Raw genomic sequence first — 24,343 nt, 5'->3', positions numbered from 1 at the left:
TCGCTTAGGGATGCCCTGAACCTGGACTAATTAAGAAGAGGAACCTCAGTGACTAAGTCCCTCTGGGAAGGAGGGTAGCAGGAGTGAAGTAGAGAGAGAGAAAGAGACCCTCAGCTCCCCTGCAACACTGTTATTTCTGGACTTTTTCCTAGGCTCCTCCTGATGAAGTTGCTCAGCCCGATGCATGGCTGAGCAGTAGGTAGACAGGACTTACCTTTAGCCGAGGCCTGGGGAGACTGAGAAGTGGTGGAGAGGCCCCTCCATGGAGGTGAGTGCCTTCTCAGGGTTGTTTTCTACCAGGGAAGATCATCAAAGAACATCAGAGTGAGAGTTCTGGGCTATATTACCTACAAGAATAAGGAAGCATAGAGCCTGGGGGGTGGATGAGAGGATCAGCAAGGGGGACAGGCTCATTTCCAACATTTCCACGCACAACGGAGAGCAGATTTAGTTCTTTTCCGTCCCAATATTGAGAACAGATATTGATCCTTGAAAGCAGTAAAGATTCTTCTATATTTTTTCACCTGTGCTCATTATGCAGACATTGTAGAAATATAGGTCACTGAGCTGTCCCAACAATTCTGTCCTTGACCTGTTTTCCCATTCTTAAAAGGCCCACAGAGACTTAGAGGAGGTTGTAGGAGTAAAGGAAGTGAGGAAGGGAAAATGGTACTGTGAACCATGGAGGGAAACCAAGAAGAGTAGGCTCCAAAGGGTATCACTCAACTTTCAGGTGAGGAACAAGTACTATTTAATCAAATATCACACATCCATTCATCCATCATGTATCAACAGTTTATTAGCACTATATTATAGCTCAACAATAACATCTGTATAAACATGTCCCTGTTCTCATAGAGTTTCTATTCTAGTGTCACAGATGAACAATGAATAAACATAATTAAATTTCCTGTCCATCTTCCTTGCTTTGCATTTACTTCAGCATGATTAAGGAACTAACACCATAATCTCAGTTACTTATCTTGTATATGGTCTAACATCCACCTTCCCCTTGAATATAAGCACCGCAGCATAGGGACTTTTGTTTGTTGTAGTCACTGCTGCATTTGCTTCATGTTATGTGAAGGAATGAAGTAAGTACACATATCATATCAGGTAATAATAAGTGCTACTAAGAAATGCTAAAGTCCAAAAATGAGCAAATCATTCCTAGTTGGGGTAGGATAACTGGCGAGAGTCCCTTAAGGAGATGACATTTGAGTAATGGGATGGCTAAAGTGAGAGGTAGAAATTCAGGCATCCTAAGGGGTTACTGGCCTCAGATCTATTGTTGTCAGTGTCAGGTGCCACTCTTATTTCCTTGAAAAACTTGGTACGTGGAGTTAGAGAAGAATGATTCTGTCCTGGGACATTATCTCAAGCTCCAGAGTTCTCATTTGTAGATCACTGATGTTCCGTACAATGGAGGTTTAAAATCTGGGGAAAGCAGGGAAGTTGGTGCTACACATTGTGCCATTTTTCTACTGCCCCAAGATGGGTCTATACAGTACCAGTAAGGATGCGGCATAGGGTTCGATGTTCTATGTTTTGGACATCATCGAGAACACCATTATGTCATCATGCCACATGTCCACAATAAGAAGTAAACAATACAGGACTGGAGAGGCTGATCAACTCATATTCAAAGCTTGCCAGTTTAAATAGACTTATCCTCTGTCCCCTGAGAGAAGGCACATCCAGTGGTGTAAAACGATGGAAAGTTTTCTTATCCCCAATAGTGATGAAGTCTTTGCCTTATCAAGACAGGAAGTCTTGGGGCACCTGGGTGGCTCAGTGGGTTAAGGCCTCTGTTTTTGGCTCGGGTCATGATCTCAGGATCCTGGGATCGAGCCCCGCATCGGGCTCTCTGCTTGGCGGTGAGCCTGCTTCCCCCTTTCCCCTCTCTGCCTGCCTCTCTGCCTGCTTATGATCTATGTCTGTCAAATAAATAAATAGAATCTTTAAAAAAAAAAAAGACAGAAAGTCTTGAAGTAGATTGCATGTGCCCACATTCAGATGTGGCCTTGTGCAGAATGGGAGCAGTAGGGTCATGTTGCTTGATCTTCTGTTGGAAATAGTTTGTCATCCTAACCTGTCTTCTTTCTCTTTTGAGAGCAGGGCCATGTGGAGCCATGTTACCAGTCTTTGATCTCTAGGTTTTACAAGGAGCAGAAACAAGGACTAAATGATGAGCAATCTGTCTAGTGCCACCGAGTTCTACCTTCTAGGATTCCCTGGGTCCCAAGAACTACACCATTTTCTTTTTGCTGTATTCTTTTTGTTCTACTTAGTGACATTAATGGGAAACACAGTCATCATTGTGATTGTGTGTGTTGATAAACGCCTGCAGTCTCCCATGTATTTCTTCCTTGGTCATCTCTCTGCCATGGAGATCCTGATCACATCGATCATCGTGCCCATGATGCTTTGGGGTTTGCTGCTCCCTGGGATGCAGACAATATCTCTAGCTGCATGTGTCACTCAGCTCTTCCTGTACCTTGCTGTGGGAACCACAGAGTTTGCATTACTGGGAGCCATGGCTGTGGACCGTTACGTGGCTGTCTGTAACCCTCTGAGGTACAACATCATTATGAACAGCCGCACCTGCATCTGGGTGGTCATTGTGTCATGGATGTTTGGGTTCCTTTCTGAAATATGGCCTGTCTATGCCACATTCCAGTTTACCTTCTGCAAGTCGAATCTGTTAGACCATTTTTTCTGTGAGCGGGGGCAGCTGCTCAAATTGTCCTGCGATGACACTCTTTTCACAGAGTTTGTTCTTTTCTTAATGGCTGTTGTCATTATCATTGGCTCTCTGGCCCCAACAGTTGTCTCCTACACCTACATCATCTCTACCATCCTCAAGATCCCCACAGCCTCGGGCCGGAGGAAAGCCTTCTCTACTTGTGCCTCTCATTTTACCTTTGTTGTGATAGGCTATGGCAGCTGCTTGTTCCTCTATGTGAAGCCCAAGCAAACACAGGCGGCAGAATACAATAAGATAGTTTCCCTGTTGATTTCTGTGTTGACCCCTTTCCTGAACCCTTTCATCTTCACCCTCAGGAATGACAAAGTCAAAGAGGCCCTTCGGGATTGTATGAAACGCTGCAGTCAGCTCCTCAAAGACTAGACCTCTCTGCCTACGTTTTGGGTAGTAATATCCTCTATAGATTATTCAGCAACCTAGAAAACCCTAGCTGCTCTCTTACCATCATCACCTTTCCAAGGCTCAGTAGCGTACAATTCCCAATCAGGCCATGGCAGGAGACAAGGCAGAGAAAACGGAAACCTGTTCTCTGCCCACTAGAATCCCATTCCTGTGTCTGATGATTCCACTACTGAACTGTGGAAGCATATCCTTGGGAAATTGGAGGATTAGAGAAAAGAAATACACATTTTTTTTAAGGCAGGCAGAGAGAGAGAGAGAGGAGGAAGCAGGCTCCCTGCTGAGCAGAGAGCCCCATGTGGGGCTTGATCCCAGTACCCCGGGATCATGATCTGAGACAAAGGCAGAGGCTTTAACCCACTGAGCCACCCAGGCACCCCAAAATACACATATTTTTGTAGCTTTCCATAGCTCTGTTAATTTGCCTATAATCTTATTGAAGATGTATTTCCTAGGGGTGAAGGAAGTGGAAGGAAGGAGAGGGGAGTCATCTGGCATAATCAGAGTACCAGGGGAGAGATGCTTATTTTGTTTCTTTGTCAACTATTGTGGGGCTTTTCATCATTTTTATGCAATTTCTTGGCGATATGACTGTAAGCACTTTATTTTTCTTTTAATAAGTCTTTGGAAGATTTTATTTATTTATTTGACAGACAGAGATCACAGGTAGTAAGAGAGGCAGGCAGAGAGAGAGGGAGAAGCAGGTTCCCTGCTTAGCAGAGAACCTGATGCAGGGCTCCATCCCAGGACCCTGAGACCATGGACTGAGCTGAAGGATGAGGTTTAACCCACTGAGCCAAGCAGGCACCCCTGACTGTACGCACTTTAAATATTCTATGATTCTCCTCTTCTCTTGTGGTCTATCATGTTATCTTGGTCCCATTACTACTGTAAACTAAATACAATGTTATATACCTTTTGCCACAGCACCAATGTGGAGTGGTGATAAGGGGATTGGGATACTTTTCTTTTAGTAAGTCTTGGTGATGCGAAGATATGAACTCTTTTGGCATATGTGGGGATTGAGACAAATAAGAATTAAATGACTTCAGTCTAGAGAGAGCATCCTGTGTTGTATAGCTGCTTAAATCAGTGTCTTAAATATGTCTTTGAGACTGCTCCCAGACCCAGCCTTCAGCCTTCATGATGCCTTTGGTTCTTTGTCTCCCAAATCCAAGTGTCTCAGTACCTTGCCATAGATCTTCTCTGTGGGGAGCATCAAAGGAGTGAGCAGCTACCCTCCTAACTGGCAGTTCTTTACGAATTCCAGGTCATGGTTTCATGGCAATGCAGTTGTAGGTAGTTTGCAAGGTTAGAGGAAGGACGTTGAGGGACGGTGTTGATGAAATGGTAACATCTCCTGGCAGCCCTGAATTGGGTGGAGATAATTGAGCCTCCCAGCAGTGGGTGATGGCAGTCCATAGGATGCCAAAAGGTCTTAAGTGAAGATGCCTTCCATTTGGAGAGGACCGGGAAGATCACTAAGTATGATCTAGTTGATGTCACTGCAAGGGGCACAAAACCCAGCCCAAGCTCTGCTAGCCAACCAGTGGGTTGTGATGGGACTGCCTTGGCTGGAGAAAGTGCTGAAGACTGACACAAAGGGATTCTCCACCCCAGGCTCATTTCCTGTGGTCTGCTCTCCCTAGAAAAATACCATGTTTCTCCTTAAGTACTCCAGAGAGGATGCCTTTTCTAATCTACACAAGGCTTTGCACAGTGTATGTTGTCTCTGGGCTGGTAGAGGCAAAGTAGGAGGACATAAAAGAGCCTCCCTGTCCTCAGGTATGGTTTCTTTGTTTTTTCAACCTGTCATTCCCCACGCCTCTTGCACCCTGCCCTGATCACCCTTTGTTCATCTACCAACTATCTTCTTTCTTTTTGTTCTCTCCCTTTGTCCTGAGCTCTTCTGTTCTTTCTCCTTCTTTCCCTTTCCCCTCAAATCAAGCTCCACCCACTGGTAATGCTTTCCTCTTCTTCCCCTTCTCCTCCAGCAGCATTTCCATTCCCCTCCTGCATCTCAGGGATGCAGTGTTCTAAACTGCCTCTCTGAATGACCTTGCCTATGAGAAGAAAAGGAGATTTCCTGGTCAAGAAACTATTGATGGGGCATTAAACATCTCTTATACCAAAGACAATTTTCTTCTGCTTGGTCTTTGATTTTGAGAGAAGGAAAGTTACTATCTGTGTTAGTCTTTTGGGGTTGCCATAATAATACACTATACATTTGGTGGCTTACACAAGAGAAATTTATTTCTCATAGTTCTGGAGACAGAAAAGTCTATGTTCAAGGTTCAGGCTAATTTAATTTTTGGTGACAACTCTCTGGCTTGTAGATAGCGACCTTGTGTCCATGTCCTCAACTGGCCTTTCATTGGTGGGTATTTGGGAAAGAGAGGTAGCACAGTCTGGTGACTTTTCTCAGAAGGACACTTGTTATGTGATGAGGGCCCTAAGTAATGACCTCATTTCAACTTAATAAGTTCCCAATAGTCTCCATCACCCAAATCATCTGCAGTGGGTGTCAGGGTTTCTATGTATGTTTTTTTTTTTTTTTAATTTTTTATTTATTTTCAGCGTAACAGTATTCATTGTTTTTTCACCACACCCAGTGCTCCATGCAATCTGTGCCCTCCCTAATACCCACCACCTGGTCCCCCCAACCTCCCACCCCCCACCCCTTCAAAACCCTCAGGTTGTTTTTCAGAGTCCATAGTCTCTCAGGTTCACCTCCCCTTCCAATTTCCCTCTACGTATGGGTTTTGAGGGGACACAAACCTTTAGTCCATAATTCTCAACCAGAATGCCTATATCATGTTCACCCTGGGAGATAGGAGACAGATATGTCTGTCCATTAAGGCTTTAATTTAAGAGCATGCAGGTGTCTCTTACTCCAAAATGAATTGAGATGCCTCATACTATCTCCTTACTACTATATACACTACAAAATCTCAATCCCTTTTGCTCTATTTATTTTCATCTCTACTCTTCACAGCTAAGTACATGGAAAATCAATACAGATATCTAAACATGAATACTAGTAACAGTTCATTATATATATATATGTATATATATGTGTATGTGTATATATATGTGTATGTGTATGTATATATACATGTATATATATGTATATATATATAATGGACTGTAACTAGTATTTATGTTTAGATATCTGTATTGATATGATCTGTGTATATATATACACACACATATATGTATACACATATATGTATATATATGTGTATATATATGTATATGTATGTATATATGTATATATGTGTGTGTGTATCTATATAATGGACTGTTACTAGTATTTATGTATGTATATAATATGTATGTATGTAATATATAATATATATAATATATATTATGTATGTATATAATATGTATGTACATATAATACATATTATATACATACATATATAATATGTATATATAATATGTATGTGTGTAATATAATATATATTATGTATATATACATATATAAATACATATATATTATGTGTATATATGTATATATACATATATACGTATATATGTATAATATGTATACATGTATACGTATATATACGTATACATATATAAATATAATATATATACATATATGTATATATACATACATACATATGCATATACGTGTGTGTGTGTATGTGTGTGTGTGTGTGCGTATATATATATTATATATTATATATTTATATATATATAAAATTCACCATATCTTCTTTATGCCTTCATCAGTCAATGAACACTTGGGCTCTTTCCATATTTTGACTATGGTAGATAATGCTGCTATAAGCATCAGGGTGCATGTAGTCCTTTGAATTAGTATTTTTGTATTTTGTATTTTGTATTTTTGTATTCTTTGGATGCATTCTTAGTAATGCAGTTGCTGGGTTGTAGGGTAGTTCTATTTTCAAGTTTTTGAGGAACCTCCATACTGTTTTCCAGAGTGGCTAGAGCGGTTTGCATTCCCACCAACAGTGCAAGAGGGTTCCCCTTTGTCCACATCTTTGCTAATACCTGTTGTTTCTCATGCTGTCGATTTTAGCCATTCTGACAGGTGTGAGGGGGTATCTCGTTGTAGTTTTGATTTGTGTTTCTCTGATGTTCAATGATACAGAGAATTTTTCAGCCACAAAAAAGAATGAAATCTTGCCATTTGCTACGACATGGATGGAGCTAGACAGTATTCTGCTAAACGAAATAAGTCAGTCCGAGAAAGGCAAATACCATGTGATTTCACTCGTATGTGGAATTTAAGAATCAAAACAAACAAGTAAAGGGGAAAAAAGGAGAGAGAGAAGCAAACCAAGACACAGACTTTTAACTGTAAAGAACAAACTGATGGTTACCACAGGGGAGGTGGGTGGGGGGTGGGTTAAATAGGTGATGGGGATTAAGGAGTGCCCTTGAGATGATCACCACATCATGTTTTATGTTGTATGGAAGTGGTGTTGTATGGAAGTGTTGAATCATCATATTGTACACCTGAAACTAATATAATACTGTACGTTAACTACCTGGAATTTAAATAAAAACTAAAAAATGTATACAAAAAGAAAGCTAAATGCTGGTTATAGAGCTTTATTTGAACTCCTAATTCACATGTAATTAGGATACTCAAAGTAAGTCTAATGTATAATTTGAGGTATCTCAGGTAAGGTATGTTGCAAATTTTTACTTAATTTGAATGTTTGCCTCTTAACATATACTTTGTATTCTTAGTGCTATGCTCATATTAAAACAAAACAACAAAAAACTAGAGGGAATAGTACTTTTACTGGGAATGTTTTTAGTATTCTCTTGTTCTGGAAATGTTCCTTGGTAAAAGTAAATGCTGATCCCATATAGTATCTGTTATGTGTATCTGAGATGACATTCAGTTTTTCTGTTTAATTTCTTACAGGTATTTCTTTATAATCCTACTAAATGTTGCATAAGTATTGGTGTGTATGATACAAATTAAAATATGAAATTTTCTAATATGAACTAATGTTCCTTATTAGAAGATAAGGAAAAAGAAGGCGGTGGTATGTAATTAAAACTTGTATTTCTTTTGCATAGTCACCACAAATATTTGTTTTTTTCATTCCTAATCAAATACCTCTTTTGTTTTTTTTAGTTGATAATAATTTTCAAAACTGAACAGAAATGCAATTTGACACATGTTCATGTGGTTCCAAATTTTGCTCTTCACTTCTTTGTTATTTTGTTCCAAGGCTATTAGGAACTTTTTTCAGTAAACATGCTAACTATGACTTTTATACCTTTTGATTGATACTTACATGTTAAGTATATACTGCATAAGAAATGTTGCTGAATGTTTTGGTGTCATATAAATGGAAGGAAAGAGTATTGATTGCAAATTTATAATTTCTGTATATTTTATTCAATATGGGCAATAACCTCTGAGGTAAGTAGTACTATGTTCATTTAACAGATGAGAATATAGAAGCTATAAAAGACATTAAGCAACTTGCCAAAGTTTACTTAGCCATCAATTACATCACTTCCATTAGATTAGAAAAAAGTAAAACTCTAGGAATATTAAGTCTTTATGTGAATGTTGGAGAATAAAAGCTTTTATTCATTTATGATGAGAACATAAAATATTATGGTCCTAGTAACTAGTAAAAACTTAGTGACATATATGCATATATGTATATAAACATATGTATACACACACACACACACACACAATAGGGTCTATTCTCAAGTCTGTCGATTCTTTCTTCATCTGTATTAAGTCTACTGATGAGCTTATGAAATGAATTCCCTATCATTCATGCAATTTTTAAAAAATTTGTGCTTTCGGGGCACCTGGGTGGCTCAGTGGGTTAAAGCCTCTGCCTTCGGCTCGGGTCATGATCCCAGGGTTCTGGGATCGAGCCCCACATAGGGCTCTCTGCTCAGCAGGGAGCCTGTTTCCTCCTCTCTCTCTCTCTGCCTGTCTCTCTGCCTACTTGTGATCTGTCTGTCCAATAAATAACTAAAAAAAAAAAAAAAAAAAAAATTTGTGCTTTCATTTAATTCTCTTTTATAGTTTTTATCTTTCGGCTAAAGTTTTGGCCTTGTGTATAAATGCTATGCACCTTTTTTACTGAATTTCACATAGTTATATTATTTTTGCATTAAGTTAATATTTTCTAGTAACATTTTAAATATTTTGGTTCTTTCGTTTTTTTAAACTATTTTTTTAGTACATGTTCTAGGACTTGCCACATCCAACTTTACCTGGAAATGACGTTAGGTTTATACTAACAGTGCAACTCTTCACTTCCTCCCTTTTGTGCTATTATTGTACATATTATGTTTCTATAGTTATAAACTTAACAATATAATGTTACAATTATTACTTCATGTGTCTTTTAAAGAAAATGAGGGAAGAAAGGAGAACAAGTATATATTCATAGCATTTATTAAATTAACCTTATTTATCTTTTCTCATTCTATTCAATTGTTTCTCACATTTTAATTGGCAACTGATGTCACTTCCTTTCTCCAAAACAGCTTTGCTCCTACCCATCATCTTTATGCTATCATTGAAAAATATAGTACATTTCTCTACGTTATCCACTCAACAATATGATTATACACTTATTGTTTTATACAGTGATTTCAAAATTAATTAATAGAAGAGAGGGAATTATGCACTTATAGCATTCTTTATAATTACAGAATTACTTTATTCAGTGCTGTTTCTTTGTGTGAGTGTGTGTGTGTGTGTGTGTGTATGTGTGGATCCTAATTACTTCCTGGGATCATTTACTTTTAGTAAGAAGAAATTTCTTTGGTATTTCTTGTAAGAAGATTCTTTTAGCAACAAATTCTCTGAGTTTTTCTGGGAGTCTTTCTTTTGCTTTCATTTTTGAAAGATAATTTGGTTGGATAGAAGATTTTTGATTGACCATGTCTTATTCTTTCATCACTTAAATATGTCATCCCATTGCTTTCTTGTCTTACCTGTTTCCATGAGAAGTCACCTGTGAATCTTAATTGGGTCCTCTTGTATGTGAGAAGTCATTTTTTTTCTGGTTGCTTGGAAGATCTTTTTCTTGTTTTCCAGCAATTTTACTATTATATATTTGTGTGTGGATCTCTTTGCATTAATTTTCTTTTCATTTAAATTTTAATGCTAAATTACAAATATATACAAAATAGACAAAACAGCACATTAGCCAACTACAAAAAACTCATAGCAATCTTGCTTCCTCTCTTCTTCCATCCTGGGTGGATGGAAGGCTTATTTTGAAACACATCCTGGGCATCCTCTTATTTCATCCATAAATATTTCAACAAGAATTCATAATTATTTTACTTTGGTTGAAGTGTACTGTCTTCCTGCCTGCCATAGCTGTTTAACTAGCAAGTACATTGTTGCAAATGAGAAGGTCCAGTACCACCTAGCCTATTTTAACAAAAATTCCTAAAGGGGCACATCACTTGGGCCAATTTTCCCAATGAAGGGACTAAGGCTAGGAAAGCAAAGTTCCTGGATGAGGTCCCAATGCCACCCCACCCTACCCCACAACCCCCATCACCAAAGTAGCACTCCAGGCTGGGCAAGGAGGGTCTGCAGGAAGGGCCTCCCCAAAGGGGGTCACACCCAAGGCCCCCTAACTTGTGCCATGCAGCTCAAACACTAAGCTGGAGGGGACTCAAGGGGGCGCATCCCCATTCCTCGAGTCTGCTTGCCCAAAGGGCACCCACCTTCTCTGCCCCAGCCTGGCCACTGTGACATGTCTTTTTGCATTCATTTTACTTGGAGTTCATCAACTTGCCTGGATGCATAAATTAATGTTTTTCATCAAATTTGGAAAGTTTTTAATCATCATTTCTTTGAATATTTATTACTCTCCTTTGTCTCTCCTATTCTGGTGTTCCCATTGCTTGTATTTAGTGCACACAGTAGACTCTCGTATTTCTCTGTGGCTCTCCTCATTTTTCTTCATTCCTTTTTTGTTACCTTCTATTATGGCCATAGACTTTTCTAAGGAAAACACAAATCTCAGGACACTAAAAGACTACATTTGACTTCATAAGAATAAAATATTTATGTACAAAGACACAAAGAAGTGGAAAAATGTTCCATGCTCATGGGTTGGAAGAACAAATATTGTTAAAATGTCTCTGCCACCTAGAGTAATCTACATTCAATGCAATCCATATAAAAATACCATCAACTGTTTTCACAGAGCTGGAACAAATAATCCTAAGGTTTATTTGGAACCAGAAAAGACCCTGAATAGCCAAAGAAATGTTGAAAAAGAAAACCAAAGCTGAAGGCATGAGAATTCAGGACGTCAAGCTCTATTACAGAGCTATATCATCAAGACATACGGTACTAGCACAAAAACAGACACATAGATCAATGGAACAGAATAGAGAGCCCAGAAATGGACCCTCAACTCTATGGTCAGCTAACCTTTGACAAAGCAGGAGAGAATGTCCAATGGAAAAAAGGCAGTCTCTTCAACAAATAGTGTTGGGAAAACTGGATAGACACATGCAGAAGAATGAAACTGGACCATTTCCTTACACCACACACAACAATAGAGTCAGAATGGATGAAAGACCTCAATGTGAGACAGGAATCCATCAAAATCCTTGAGGAGAACACAGGCGGCAGCCTCTTTGACCTCAGCCGCAGCAACTTCTTCCTAGAAACATTGCCAAAGGCCAAGAGAAGCAAGGACAAAAGAGAACTATTGGGACTTCATCAAGATAAAAAGCTCTTGCACAGTTTTGGTAATTTTTATCTTTCAAAACATTTTCCACTTGAACAGGTTTTCCTTTGATTTCTCTTTTAAGGTATCTTAATTTTATCTCTTTTAAGGTTCTCTTCAATGTAAAACGAATTCTGAATTAGTCTTAGGTTTGTAGTACATCAGGAAATCAAGAGTGCTCTTATCGTACAGTGTTAGAGGTAGTGCAAATCAATCCAAAGTTTTTGGAGTATAATTTGCTGTTAATGGAAACCAATACCTTCAATATATCTGTCTTTTAACCTAGCAGTGTAAATCTAGAGATTTAGTTAAGGAATGTCAATGTGTATGGACTTACACATCTCTAAGCATATTTAAAGCATCATTTTTCATAGTAAAATGAAAACAACAACAGTGATCCAGAATGGGGTATCCATGTAATGGAATGCTACTCCAAAAAAAAAAAAAAGAAGTGATGTCATGTGTTGATATGGGACACTATCTTTTATATATTATCAAGTGAGAGAGAAAAGGTTTTAAAATAAATTTTCACAGCATTTTCTGTAGAGAATATGTAGATCATACTTATAATTTTTTTTCTAATATTGTATGGCAATATGGTTGTGCTTGGACAATGTGAGGAATGGGAGGGAAGATTATTCCCACTTTATACCCTTTGTACCTATTGACATTCTCAGAGTTAACAAGCATATTACAAATGAAATCCCAAATCCAGATAAATGTTTTGCGACTGTCACTTTTTCTGTCTCACTCTAACATAAAGCAGACTTACAATTTACATTTGTCAGTTGTTCTAGGTTGTAAATATAACTGCCTACATTAGCTGTCCTTATGCTGTCCCCACTTTGAAGTGCCAGCTGGCAATCAGGGACACACCATAGAAGTAAATGGCTGGTGGAGTCTTGCTAGAATGCATACAGATGCACATATGTCCAGAAGGGTGGAAACCCGAGATGATAGCAGAGAATGGAGTGGGATTTGGAAGCAGAACCTCTTCCCTTTTCATGGAGAGTACACAGCATTAGGATCAGAAGTCTCTCTCTAAAATTAGCAAAGGAGGAGACAGGTTTTATAGAGGATTTCTGGTGAAGTTAAAGCTTTGACTGAGACCAATATGCATGCCTTTTGGATATTGGTGCACATTTTAGAGGTCAATTGTAATGTGTCCTACTGGCAGGTTGGGGGATGATATTGTCCCTCTGAGTAGCTAAGAGAATCAGGGAAGAGTCTAGGATACAGGGCAGAAGGGGTGATATATGTATGCTTAGTGCCCGAGATGTCTTTTCATAACCTAGACTTGAGGGTCTTGTCAAGACAGTCTTGTTGCTGAAAGTGTCTGATTGGCAACATTTCATGTTTTCTCATTAAGCAAAAAGTTTAGAAAGTTCCGACACTTAATTGGTCAAAAATGGGAATAGCTGAAAGTTTGTTCTGTTCTCCCCAGACTGATTGCTTAGGGATGCTCTGAACCTGAGCTAATTAAGAAGAGGTACCTCAGTGACTAAGTCCCCTTGGGAAGGAGGGTAGTGGGAGGGAAAGAGAGAAAGAGACCCTCAGCTCTTCACAAAACTGTTACTTATGGACTTATTCCTAAGCTGTTTCTGAACAAGTTGTCCAGGCCCCTGTGTGTGGCTCAGCAGTAGCTAGACAGTAGTTATCCTTAGCCAAGCCCTGGAGAACCTGAGAAGTGGTGGAGAGAGAGGCCCCTCTATGGAGGTGAGTGCCTTCTCAGTGTTTTCCTCTAGGAAGAAAAAAGTCAAAGAAGACCAGGGTGGGAGTTCAAGGCTTAGCAGCCTCCTACAACAAGGAGGCTTAGAATCTGAAGAATGGATGAGGCTCTTCTTCAAATCCCCCATGCACAGTTGAGAACAGATCTCTGTCCCATAGAAACAATAGACACTGCTGCTTGAGAATGTCGAGTTTCTTCTGTTTTTTCACTTAGTGCTCATTATGCACACATTGTAGAAATATAGGTCACTGAGCTTCCCAACAATTCTGTCCTTGACCTGTTTTCCCATTCTTAAAAGGCCCACAGAGACTTAGAGGAAGTTGTAGGAGTAATGGAAGTGAGGAAGGGAAAATTGTAATGTGAGCCATGAAGGGAAACCAAGAAGAGTAGGCTCCAAAAGGTATGGCTCAACTATTCAAAGAGGAACTAGTACTATTTAATTCCACTGATCCATTCATCCATCGTGTACCAACAATTTATCAACACTACTTTATAGCTCAACAATATCATCTATATAAACATGTCCCTGCTCTCATAGAGTTTCTATTCTAGTGTCACAGATGAACAATTTAATAAACATAATTAAATTTCCTGTCCATCTTCCTTGCTTTGCATTTACTTCAGCATGATTAATGAACTAACACCATAATCTCAGTTACTTATCTTGTATATGGTCTAACATCCACCTTCCCCTTGAATATAAGTACCACAGGGCAGGCATTTTTGTTTGTTGTAGTCACTGCTGCATTTGCTTCATGTTATGTGAAGGAATGAAGTAAGTACACATATCATATCAGGTAATAATAAGTGCTACTAAGAAATGCTAAAGTCCAAAAATGAGCAAATCATTCCTAGTTGGGGTAGGATAACTGGCAAGAGTCCCTTGAGGAGATGACATTTGAGTAATGGGATGGATAAAATGGGAGGTAGAAATTCAGATATCTTAAGGGGTTACTGGCCTCCGATCTATTGTTGTCAGTGCCAGGTGCCACTTTTATTTCCTTGAAAAACTTTGCAGGGCACATGGAGTTAGGGAAGAATGATTCTGTCCTGGGACATTATCTCAAGCTCTAGAGTTCTCATTTATAGATCACTGATGCTCTGTACAATGGAGGTTTAAAATCTGGGGAAAGCGGGGAAGTTGGTCTTAGATGTTATTCTATTTTTCTACTGCCCCAAGATGGGTCTATACAGTACCAGTAAGGACGCAGCATAGGGTTTGATGTTCCGTGTTTTGGACATCATTGAGAACACCATTATATCATCATGCCACATGTCCACAATAAGAAGTGGACATTACAGGACTGGAGAGGCTGATCAACTCATATTCAAAGCTTGCCAGTTTAAATAGACTTATCCTCTGTCATTTGAGAGAAGGCACATCCCGTGGTATAAAAAGATGGAAAGTTTTCCTATGCCCAATAGTGATGAAGAAGTCTTTGCCTTATCAATACAATACAGGAAGTCTTGAGGTAGATTACATGTCTCCACCTTCAGGTGTGGCCTTGTGCAGAGTGGGAGCAATAGGGTCATGTTACTTGATCTTCTGTTGGAAATAGTTTGTCATCCTAACCTGTCTCCTTTCTCTTTTGAGAGCAGGGCCATGTGGAGCCATGTTACCAGTCTTTGATCTCTAGGTTTTACAAGGAGCAGAAACAAGGACTAAATGATGAGCAATCTGTCTAGTGCCACCGAGTTCTACCTTCTAGGATTCCCTGGGTCCCAAGAACTACACCACTTTCTTTTTGCTGTATTCTTTTTGTTCTACTTAATGACATTAATGGGAAACACAGTCATCATTGTGATTGTGTGTGTTGATAAACGCCTGCAGTCTCCCATGTATTTCTTCCTTGGTCATCTCTCTGCCTTGGAGATCTTTGTTACAACTATTATTGTGCCCATGATGCTTTGGGGTTTGCTGCTCCCTGGGATGCAGACAATATCTCTGGCTGCATGTGTTACCCAGCTCTTCCTGTACCTTGCTGTGGGGACCACAGAATTTGCATTACTGGGAGTGATGGCTGTGGACCGTTATGTGGCTGTCTGTAACCCTCTGAGGTACAACATCATTATGAACAGCCGCACCTGCATCTGGGTGGTCATTGTGTCATGGATGTTTGGGTTCCTTTCTGAAATATGGCCTGTCTATGCCACATTCCAGTTTACCTTCTGTAAGTCGAATCTGTTAGACCATTTTTTCTGTGATCGGGGGCAGCTGCTCAAATTGTCCTGCGATGACACTCTTTTCACAGAGTTTGTTCTTTTCTTAATGGCTGTTGTCATTATCATTGGCTCTCTGGCCCCAACAATTGTCTCCTACACCTACATCATCTCTACCATCCTCAAGATCCCCACAGCCTCGGGCCGGAGGAAAGCCTTCTCTACTTGTGCCTCTCATTTTACCTTTGTTGTGATAGGCTATGGCAGCTGTTTGTTCCTGTTTGTGAAACCCAAGCAAACACAGGCGGCAGAATACAATAAGATAGTTTCCCTGTTGATTTCTGTGTTGACCCCTTTCCTGAACCCTTTCATCTTCACCCTCAGGAATGACAAAGTCAAAGAGGCCCTTCAGGATCAAATGAATCGGTGCTGTCCACTGGTCAAGGATTAAATCTCTGTACATAAGTTTTGTGTGGAAGCATCTTCACTGGATTATTCACTATCCTGGGAAACCCTAGTTCCTCTGTTATCATTACCATCTTTTCAAAATCAAAAACTATGCACAACTCTCAATTAGGCCATAGGAGAATACAAAGCAGAGAAAACTGAAACCAACTCTCTGCACACTAGAATCTCATTCCTCAGATGATTTCTCATGATTCCACTATTGAACTATGCGAACATATCCTTAGGAAGTGGGAGGAAGTGGACAAAGGAATCACGTAATATTTTTGTAGCCTCCTATAACTCCGTTAGTTTGCCTATAATCTGTTTCAGAAAATGTATTTCCTGAGGGAGGAAGGAGATGTTAAGAAGTTATGGATGACAGTCTGGAATAATCAGAGTACCAATCCTCTTCTGGATTATCATGTTATCTTGGCCCCATTGCTACTGTAAAGTAAATACAATGTTATATACCTTTTGCCACAGCACCAATGTGGAGTGGTGATAAGGGGATTGGGATACTTTTCTTTTAGTAAGTCTTGGTGATGCGAAGATATGAACTCTTTTGGCGTATGTGGGGATTGAGACAAATATGAATTAAATGACTTCAGTCTAGAGAGAGCATCCTGTGTTGTATAGCTGCTTAAATCAGTGTCTTAAATATGTCTTTGAGACTGCTCCCAGACCCAGCCTTCAGCCTTCATGATGCCTTTGGTTCTTTGTCTCCCAAATCCAAGTGTCTCAGTACCTTGCCATAGATCTTCTCTGTGGGGAGCATCAAAGGAGTGAGCAGCTACCCTCCTAACTGGCAGTTCTTTACGAATTCCAGGTCATGGTTTCATGGCAATGCAGTTGTAGGTAGTTTGCAAGGTTAGAGGAAGGACGTTGAGGGACGGTATTGATGAAATGGTAACATCTCCTGGCAGCCCTGAATTGGGTGGAGATAATTGAGCCTCCCAGCAGTGGGTGATGGCAGTCCATAGGATGCCAAAAGGTCTTAAGTGAAGATGCCTTCCATTTGGAGAGGACCGGGAAGATCACTAAGTATGATCTAGTTGATGTCACTGCAAGGGGCACAAAACCCAGCCCAAGCTCTGCTAGCCAACCAGTGGGTTGTGATGGGACTGCCTTGGCTGGAGAAAGTGCTGAAGACTGACACAAAGGGATTCTCCACCCCAGGCTCATTTCCTGTGGTCTGCTCTCCCTAGAAAAATACCATGTTTCTCCTTAAGTACTCCAGAGAGGATGCCTTTTCTAATCTACACAAGGCTTTGCACAGTGTATGTTGTCTTTGGGCTGATAGAGGCAAAGTAGGAGGACATAAAAGAGCCTCCCTGTTCTCAGGTATGGTTTCTTTGTTTTTTCAACCTGTCATTCCCCACGCCTCTTGCACCCTGTCCTGATAACCCTTTGTTCATCTACCAACTATCTTCTTTCTTTTTGTTCTCTCCCTTTGTCCTGAGCTCTTCTGTTCTTTCTCCTTCTTTCCCTTTCCCTTTTTTCCCTTTCCCCTCCAATGAAGCTCTGACCACCCACTGGCAATACTTTCCTCTTCTTCCCCTTCTCCTCCAGCAGCATTTCCATTCCCCTCCAGCATCTCAGGGATGCGGTGTTCTAAACTGCCTCTCTGAATGACCTTGCCTATGAGAAGAAAAGGAGATTTCCTGGTCAAGAAACTAGTGATGGGGCATTAAACATCTCCTATACCAAAGACGATGTTCTTCTGCTTGGCCTTTGATTTTGAAAAAGGAAAGTTATTATCTGTGTTAGTCTTCTTGGGTTGCCATAGTAATACACTATACATTTGGTGGCTTATACAAGAGAAATTTATTTCTCATAGTTTTAGAGACTCTGAAGTCCAAGATTAAGGTTCATGACAATTCAGTGTCTGGTGAGTGCTCTCTTCCTGAGAAGAGAGCTTCTTTCTGTGCCCTTAACTGGTGTTTCCTTGTGTGTTTGGGGTGAGAGAGCAAGTGAGATCTGGTGTCCTTTCTTATAGGGAACAAAATCTCATGTGATCAGGCCCCACTTAATGACTTCTTTTCAAATATATTTACCTCCTAAGGGTCCCCATCTCCCAGTGCAGCTGCAGTGGGTGTCAGGATTCCAATATATGGATTTTGAGGGAACAGAGACCTTTAGTCTTGAAAACTGTCACTGTGCTCCTGCTCTGTAATCCAAGCTTATTTTCAACGTGGGTGTCTACTCCATGTTCACACTGGAGGCTCTCATTTCTTAAGGTGCAGGTATCTCCTACACAAAAATGAATTCAGGGGCGCCTGGGTGGCACAGTGGGTTAGAGTCTCTGCCTTTGGCTCAGGTCATGATCCCAGGGTCCTGGGATCACGCCCTGCATCAGGTTCTCTGCTCAGCAGGGAGCCTGCTTCCCACCCCCCGCCCCCACTGCCTGCCTCTCAGCCTGCTTGCGATCTCTGTCTGTCAAATAAATAAATAAAATCTTAAAAAAAAAATGTATTGAGATGCCTCACACCTCCCCTTCTCTGCTATGTAGTCAAGAAACCTCAATAGCCTCTTGCCTTATTACTCCTCACAACCGAATATATATATAAAATCAGTTCAGGTATGCAAAAACAAATATTAATTATAGACATTTATTTGAACTTCTTGTTTACATGGAGTTATCCATACTCAAAATAAGTCCAATGTATATTTTGATGTATGTCAAGTGAATGTATTACAGTTTTATTTGACTTACACATTGGCCTCATAACATATGCTTTGTGATGTTAGTTACATGTTCATAGTGAAAACTAAAACGAAGTTAGAGATGATGCTACTTTCAACTGGGAAAGGTCCTAATAGTGTCTCTTCTGGAAAAGTTCCTTGTTGACAAAAAAATGTTTACCAAGTTAGTATCTATTACATATCTCTGAGAAGACATTCCCTTTTTCTGTTTTAGGTCATACAGGTATTTCCTTAATAACCAACATTAATGATGCATAAATAATGGTATATATTATATAAATCAAAATATGAAATTTATTTTATACTAGTGTTTCTACTAGGAGATAAGGAAAAAGGAGTGGTATGTAATTAAAACTTTTATTTCTATTGCATAGCCACCAGAATATTTAGTTTCTTTTTTCCAAATTGGAATATCTCCAGTGTTTTATTGATATTGACAAAGAGTTTTCAAAAAATAAACAGAAACACAATTTGACACAGGTTTGTGTAATTCCAAATTTTGTTCTTAACTTCCTTGTTATTTTGTTCCATGAAGATGAGGAACTTCTTTCAATAGAGACACAGAATATAACTTTTATATCATTTGATTGATTTTTCTGTATTGAATATATACTATATAAGAAACTGTGTTGAATACTCTGGAATCATATATATTGAAAGAATGAAGTATTGATTGCATACTAAGTACCTGGTAGTTTCTGCATATTTTTATTCAATCCTAGCAATAACTTGTGAGGTAAGTAGTATTATGTTCACTTAATAGATGAGAAAATGAAGGCCTAAGGAGTTTAAGTAACCAAAATTTGCCAAAATTTACTCAGTCATCAACCATATCACTTCCATCTAATTGGAAGAAAGAAAAACTCTAAGAATACTAAGTGTTGATATAAATGCTTGAGAATAGGAACTTCCATACATTTTTGGTGGGAATACAAAATATTATGACCCAAGTAATTAGATGATAGCACACTTATGAAATATACCTTACATATATGATATGGCCTATTCTCATGTCTGTTGATTCTTTCTTTAGCTTTTTTGAGTCTACTGATAAGCTTATGAAAGGAATTCTTTTTCCCTCTTGTGATTTTTTTTTTTTTTTAATCTATAATACCTTCATTTGGTTCTTTCTTATAGTTTTTATTTCTCTGCTGAAATTTCTCATCATTTATACACATTGGCCACCTTTTCCACTACATTATTTCACATATTAATCATAGTTATATTATTTTTACATTCAGTGAATCTTTACTAGTACATCATTTTATTTATTTATGTATTTGGATTATAATATGCTTTATTTTTAAATTGAAGTATAATTAACATACAATGATATATTACTTTCAGATGTACAGTGTATTGATTCAACCATTCTATACATTACTTAGTGCTTACCACAATAAGTGTAGTTAACATACAATATTATTACAATATTATTGACTATTCCTTATGCTGTGCTTTTCATCTCCATGACTAATTTATTTCATAACTGAAAGTTTGTACTTTTTAATCCTGGTTATCTATTTCACCCTCCCTCCACACATCTCTCCTTTGGCAAACACATTTGTTCTATGGTGATGAGTTTTTTTGGTTTGTTTTACTTTTTTTTTTTGTTTGTTCATTTGTTTTATATTTTAGGCTCCACAAAATTATATGGTATATGTCTTTCTGTGTCTGACTTACTTCCCTTAGTGTATTAGTTTCTAGATCCACCAATGCTGTCTCAAATGGCAAGAGTGCATTTTTTTTTAATTTTTTTTTTTTTTTTTTTAGGATTTTATTTATTTATTTGACAGAGAGAGATCACAAGCAGATGAAGAGGCAGGCAGAGAGAGAGGAGGAAGCAGGCTCCCTGCTGAGCAGAGAGCCCGATGCGGGGCTCGATCCCAGGACCCTGGGATCATGACCTGAGCCGAAGGCAGAGGCTTTAACCCACTGAGCCACCCAGGTGCCCCAGGAGTGCATTTTTTATGACTAATATTCCATTATATATATACCACATCTTTATCCATTCATTTATGGATGGACTCTTGAGTTGCTTCTATATCTTGGCTATTACAAATAATGAGGCAATAAATATAAGGATGCATATATCTTTTCTAATTAGTGTTGTCATTTTCTTTTTTTTTTTAACATTTTTAAATTTATTCATTTGAGAGAGAGAGAGCAAGTGAGCAAGAGCATGACCATGTGTTGTGTGTGTGTGGGGGGGGGATCAGAGGGAGAAGAAGACTCCCCAGTGAGCAGGGAGCCTGATGAGGGACTTGATCCCAGGACCCTGAGATCATGACCTGAGCTGAAGGCAGAGGCTTAACCAACTGAGCCACCCAGGCCCCCCAGTGTTTTCATTTTCTTTGGGTAAATACCCAGTAGTGAAATTACTGGATTATATTGTATTTCTACTTATAATTTTTGAGGAAACTCCATACTGTTTTTTACAGCAGTTATACCAGTTTACATTCTCACCAATTGTGCACAAGCATCCCTTTTTCTTCATGTCCTTGCCAACACTTGCTATTTCTTGTATTTTTTTTATTTTAGTTATGCTGACAGGTATAAGGTGATATCTCATTGTGGTTTTGATTTGCATTTCCTGGATAATTAGTGATGTGAAGCATTATTTCATGTGTCTGTTGGCCATCTGAATGTCTTCTTTGGAAAAATGTCTATTCAGGTTCTTTGTCCATTTTTAAATTAGATTATTTGGATTTTTTGGTGTTGAGCTATTTTTTTTAATATATTTTAGATATTAGCCCCTTATCAGATACATCATTTTCAACTATCTTCTCCCATTCAGTAGGTTGCCTTTAAAATTTGTTTATGGTTTTCCTCACTGTGCAAAAGCTTTTTATTTTTATCTTTATTGACAGTTTTCTTTTTAAACTTTAAAAAAATTTTAAATTGTGTTTTTTTTTTTAAGGTAATGCTCTATGGTTCACCATATTCATCTTAACTTAGAATTGACTTCAGATTTATACTAACAATGCCAGTTAGCTATGGAAATATTACTCCTATGTAGCTCTCTTCCCTTCCTCCTTCTCTTACTGTTACTACATGTGTCTGTATAGTTGAAAACTTAGCAATATGTTGTTGTAATTATTACTTTATATATTTTTATTTTTTAAATGTTTTACTTTATATATATATATTTTAAAGAACCTGGGAGAAAAATGGAGAACTAGTATATATTTACATCATTTGTTATATTAACCTTATTTACCTTTTCTAGTACTCTTCATTTTTTCCTCTGATTCAAGTTGCCACTTGTTGTCATTTTCTTTCTCCAAAATAGCTCTGCCTCTGCCCATCTCCTTCATGCTGTTATTGGCAAATATTTTACATGTCTTTATATTACACATTCAATGGTACAAATATGTCCTTTTGTTTTATACTGTTGCTTTTTAAATCATTTAGTAGAAGGCAGGGGAAGAAATATACACTTATACTGTCTTTTGTCATTACAGAATTATCTTTACCAGTACTGTTTCTTTGCATATGTATGGATTCTAATTACTGCATGAGATCATTTGTTTTTGATTGGAAGAGTTTTCTTCATCTTTCTTTCTTTCAAGATTTATTTTATTTATTTTAGAGAATGTTGAGGGAAGGGACAGTGGGGGAGAGAGAGAGACAGAATCTCAAGCAGACTCCCCACTGAGTGTGGAGGCCAAGGCAGGGCTTGATCCCAGGACCCTGAGATCACATCCTAAGCCAAAATCAAGAGTCAGTCATTCAACCAACTGAGTCATCCAGGAGCCGTTCTTCAATGTTTCTTGTAAGAAGGGTCTGCTAGCCATAAAATCTGTTTTAGTTTATCTGGCAATGTCTTCCTTTTACTTTCGTTGTTGAAGGATAGTTTTGTGGATATGAGATTCTTGACCAACTAAGCATTTATTTGCTTATTTATTTATTCATTATTTTAGTTTACACACAATGTTATATTAATTTCAGGTGTACAACATAGTTATTGACCATATATATATGTGGTCATGCAGCACCCTGAATATAGCATCCCATTGCCTTCTGGTCTTAAATGTTTCAATGAGAAGTCAGCAGTTAACCTTATTGGGTCCTCTTGGACATGAAAAGTTTTTCTCTTGCTGCTTTGAATTTTTTTTCTTTGTGTTAGAAAAATGTATCACTATCTTTTAGTTTGTGAATTTCTTTGAATTTATTTTACTTGGATTTCATTGACTTTTTTGGATGTGTATGTTAATGGTATTAAATTTAGAAAATATTTAACTATCATTTCTTTAAATATTTTTTTTTACTATCCTTTGTATCTCTTCTATGCTTCTAGTGCTCTCATTATATATATACCAGTAAACTTAATGGAGTCCCATATTTCTCTGAGGTTTTGTTCATTTTTCATCATTATTTTTTTTCTATGAGTTAAAAACATACCGTTGAGCTCTTCTGCTGAGTTTTTAATTTCACTTATACTTCTCAATTCTTGATTTTCCATTTGATTTTTTTTTTTTTTAAGTTTCGATCTCTTTGTTGATATCCTGTATGTGGAGAGATTTTGTCAACATATCTTCCTTTACTTTTTTTAAACCATTTTTCCCTTTGGTTCTTGAACATATTTAAATGGCTACTTTCATATTTATAATGGCTACTTTGAAGTCTATGACTGTTAAATGTGATATCTGTCCCCTCTATAAGCAGATTCTGTTGTGTGCTTTTCCTGTAGTGTATGTGTCATACTTTATTGTTTCTTTGTATGTCTTGTAATTTTTCATTGAAAACTAGACATTTTAGACATTTTAGATATTATATGGTAACATTTGTTTAGTGTCCTGCTGGACTATTTTAATAAAGTCCATTTCCCTGGCAATGTGTACCCTCTGGTGTCACTCCTTAGAGGCCACAGTCTTAAGCATATACACAGTCCCCTGATGAAACAGTGGTTTTAACAGTATTCTCTTTGTCTGTCTCTTTCCATGATCACACCCAGTTATAGGGCTCTACTGATTGCTGCCTAATTCTTCTATTGTCTTTGACAACGTCCTGGGGCATAAATTGCTTCATAGTCTGATCCAATTAACTTAGGATTCCTTTACACAGGTAATTTTTGAGGTCAGAGCTTGACATTTATTCTGACCCTAGGAAGACATTCCTTAGCTGTCTCTTTCTCTGTTTCTCTCTGTTAAAATAACTTCCCTATACTTTTCTTTGTATCCCTTATGAAGTTACCAGACTCCTCCTTTGCTCACCACTAAGACGTTTAATTTTTTTTTTTTTTTTTAAAGATTTTATTTATTTATCTGACAGAGAGAGATCACAGTAGACAGAGAGGCAGGCAGAGAGAGAGAGAGGGAAGCAGGCTCCCTGCTGAGCAGAGAGCCCGATGTGGGACTCGATCCCAGGACCCCGAGATCATGACCCGAGCCGAAGGCAGCGGCCTAACCC

The 24,343-nt window shown here is 38.4% G+C and overlaps 2 protein-coding genes across 2 annotated transcripts; both read left to right on the top strand.

The window, feature by feature from the left end:
* Window positions 1–2,185: 2,185 nt before the first annotated feature.
* On the top strand, window positions 2,186–3,130 carry LOC308352420 (olfactory receptor 9A4-like; the record flags this gene model as incomplete). Its single annotated transcript, XM_080818683.1, has 1 exon — window positions 2,186–3,130. The coding sequence occupies one exon, from the start codon at window positions 2,186–2,188 to the stop codon at window positions 3,128–3,130; it is 945 nt and encodes a 314-aa protein (XP_080674809.1).
* A 12,157-nt stretch (window positions 3,131–15,287) lies between these two features.
* Window positions 15,288–16,232, top strand: LOC308352402 (olfactory receptor 9A4-like; the record flags this gene model as incomplete). Its single annotated transcript, XM_080818659.1, has 1 exon — window positions 15,288–16,232. The coding sequence occupies one exon, from the start codon at window positions 15,288–15,290 to the stop codon at window positions 16,230–16,232; it is 945 nt and encodes a 314-aa protein (XP_080674785.1).
* Window positions 16,233–24,343: the final 8,111 nt, after the last annotated feature.

The sequence above is a fragment of the Martes martes genome (assembly GCF_963455335.1).
Source record: "Martes martes genome assembly, chromosome: 11".
NCBI classification, from domain to species: domain Eukaryota; kingdom Metazoa; phylum Chordata; class Mammalia; order Carnivora; family Mustelidae; genus Martes; species Martes martes.
The sequence above is the reverse complement of the archived record's forward strand: the minus strand, read 5'-3'. Positions and strand labels throughout refer to the sequence as shown.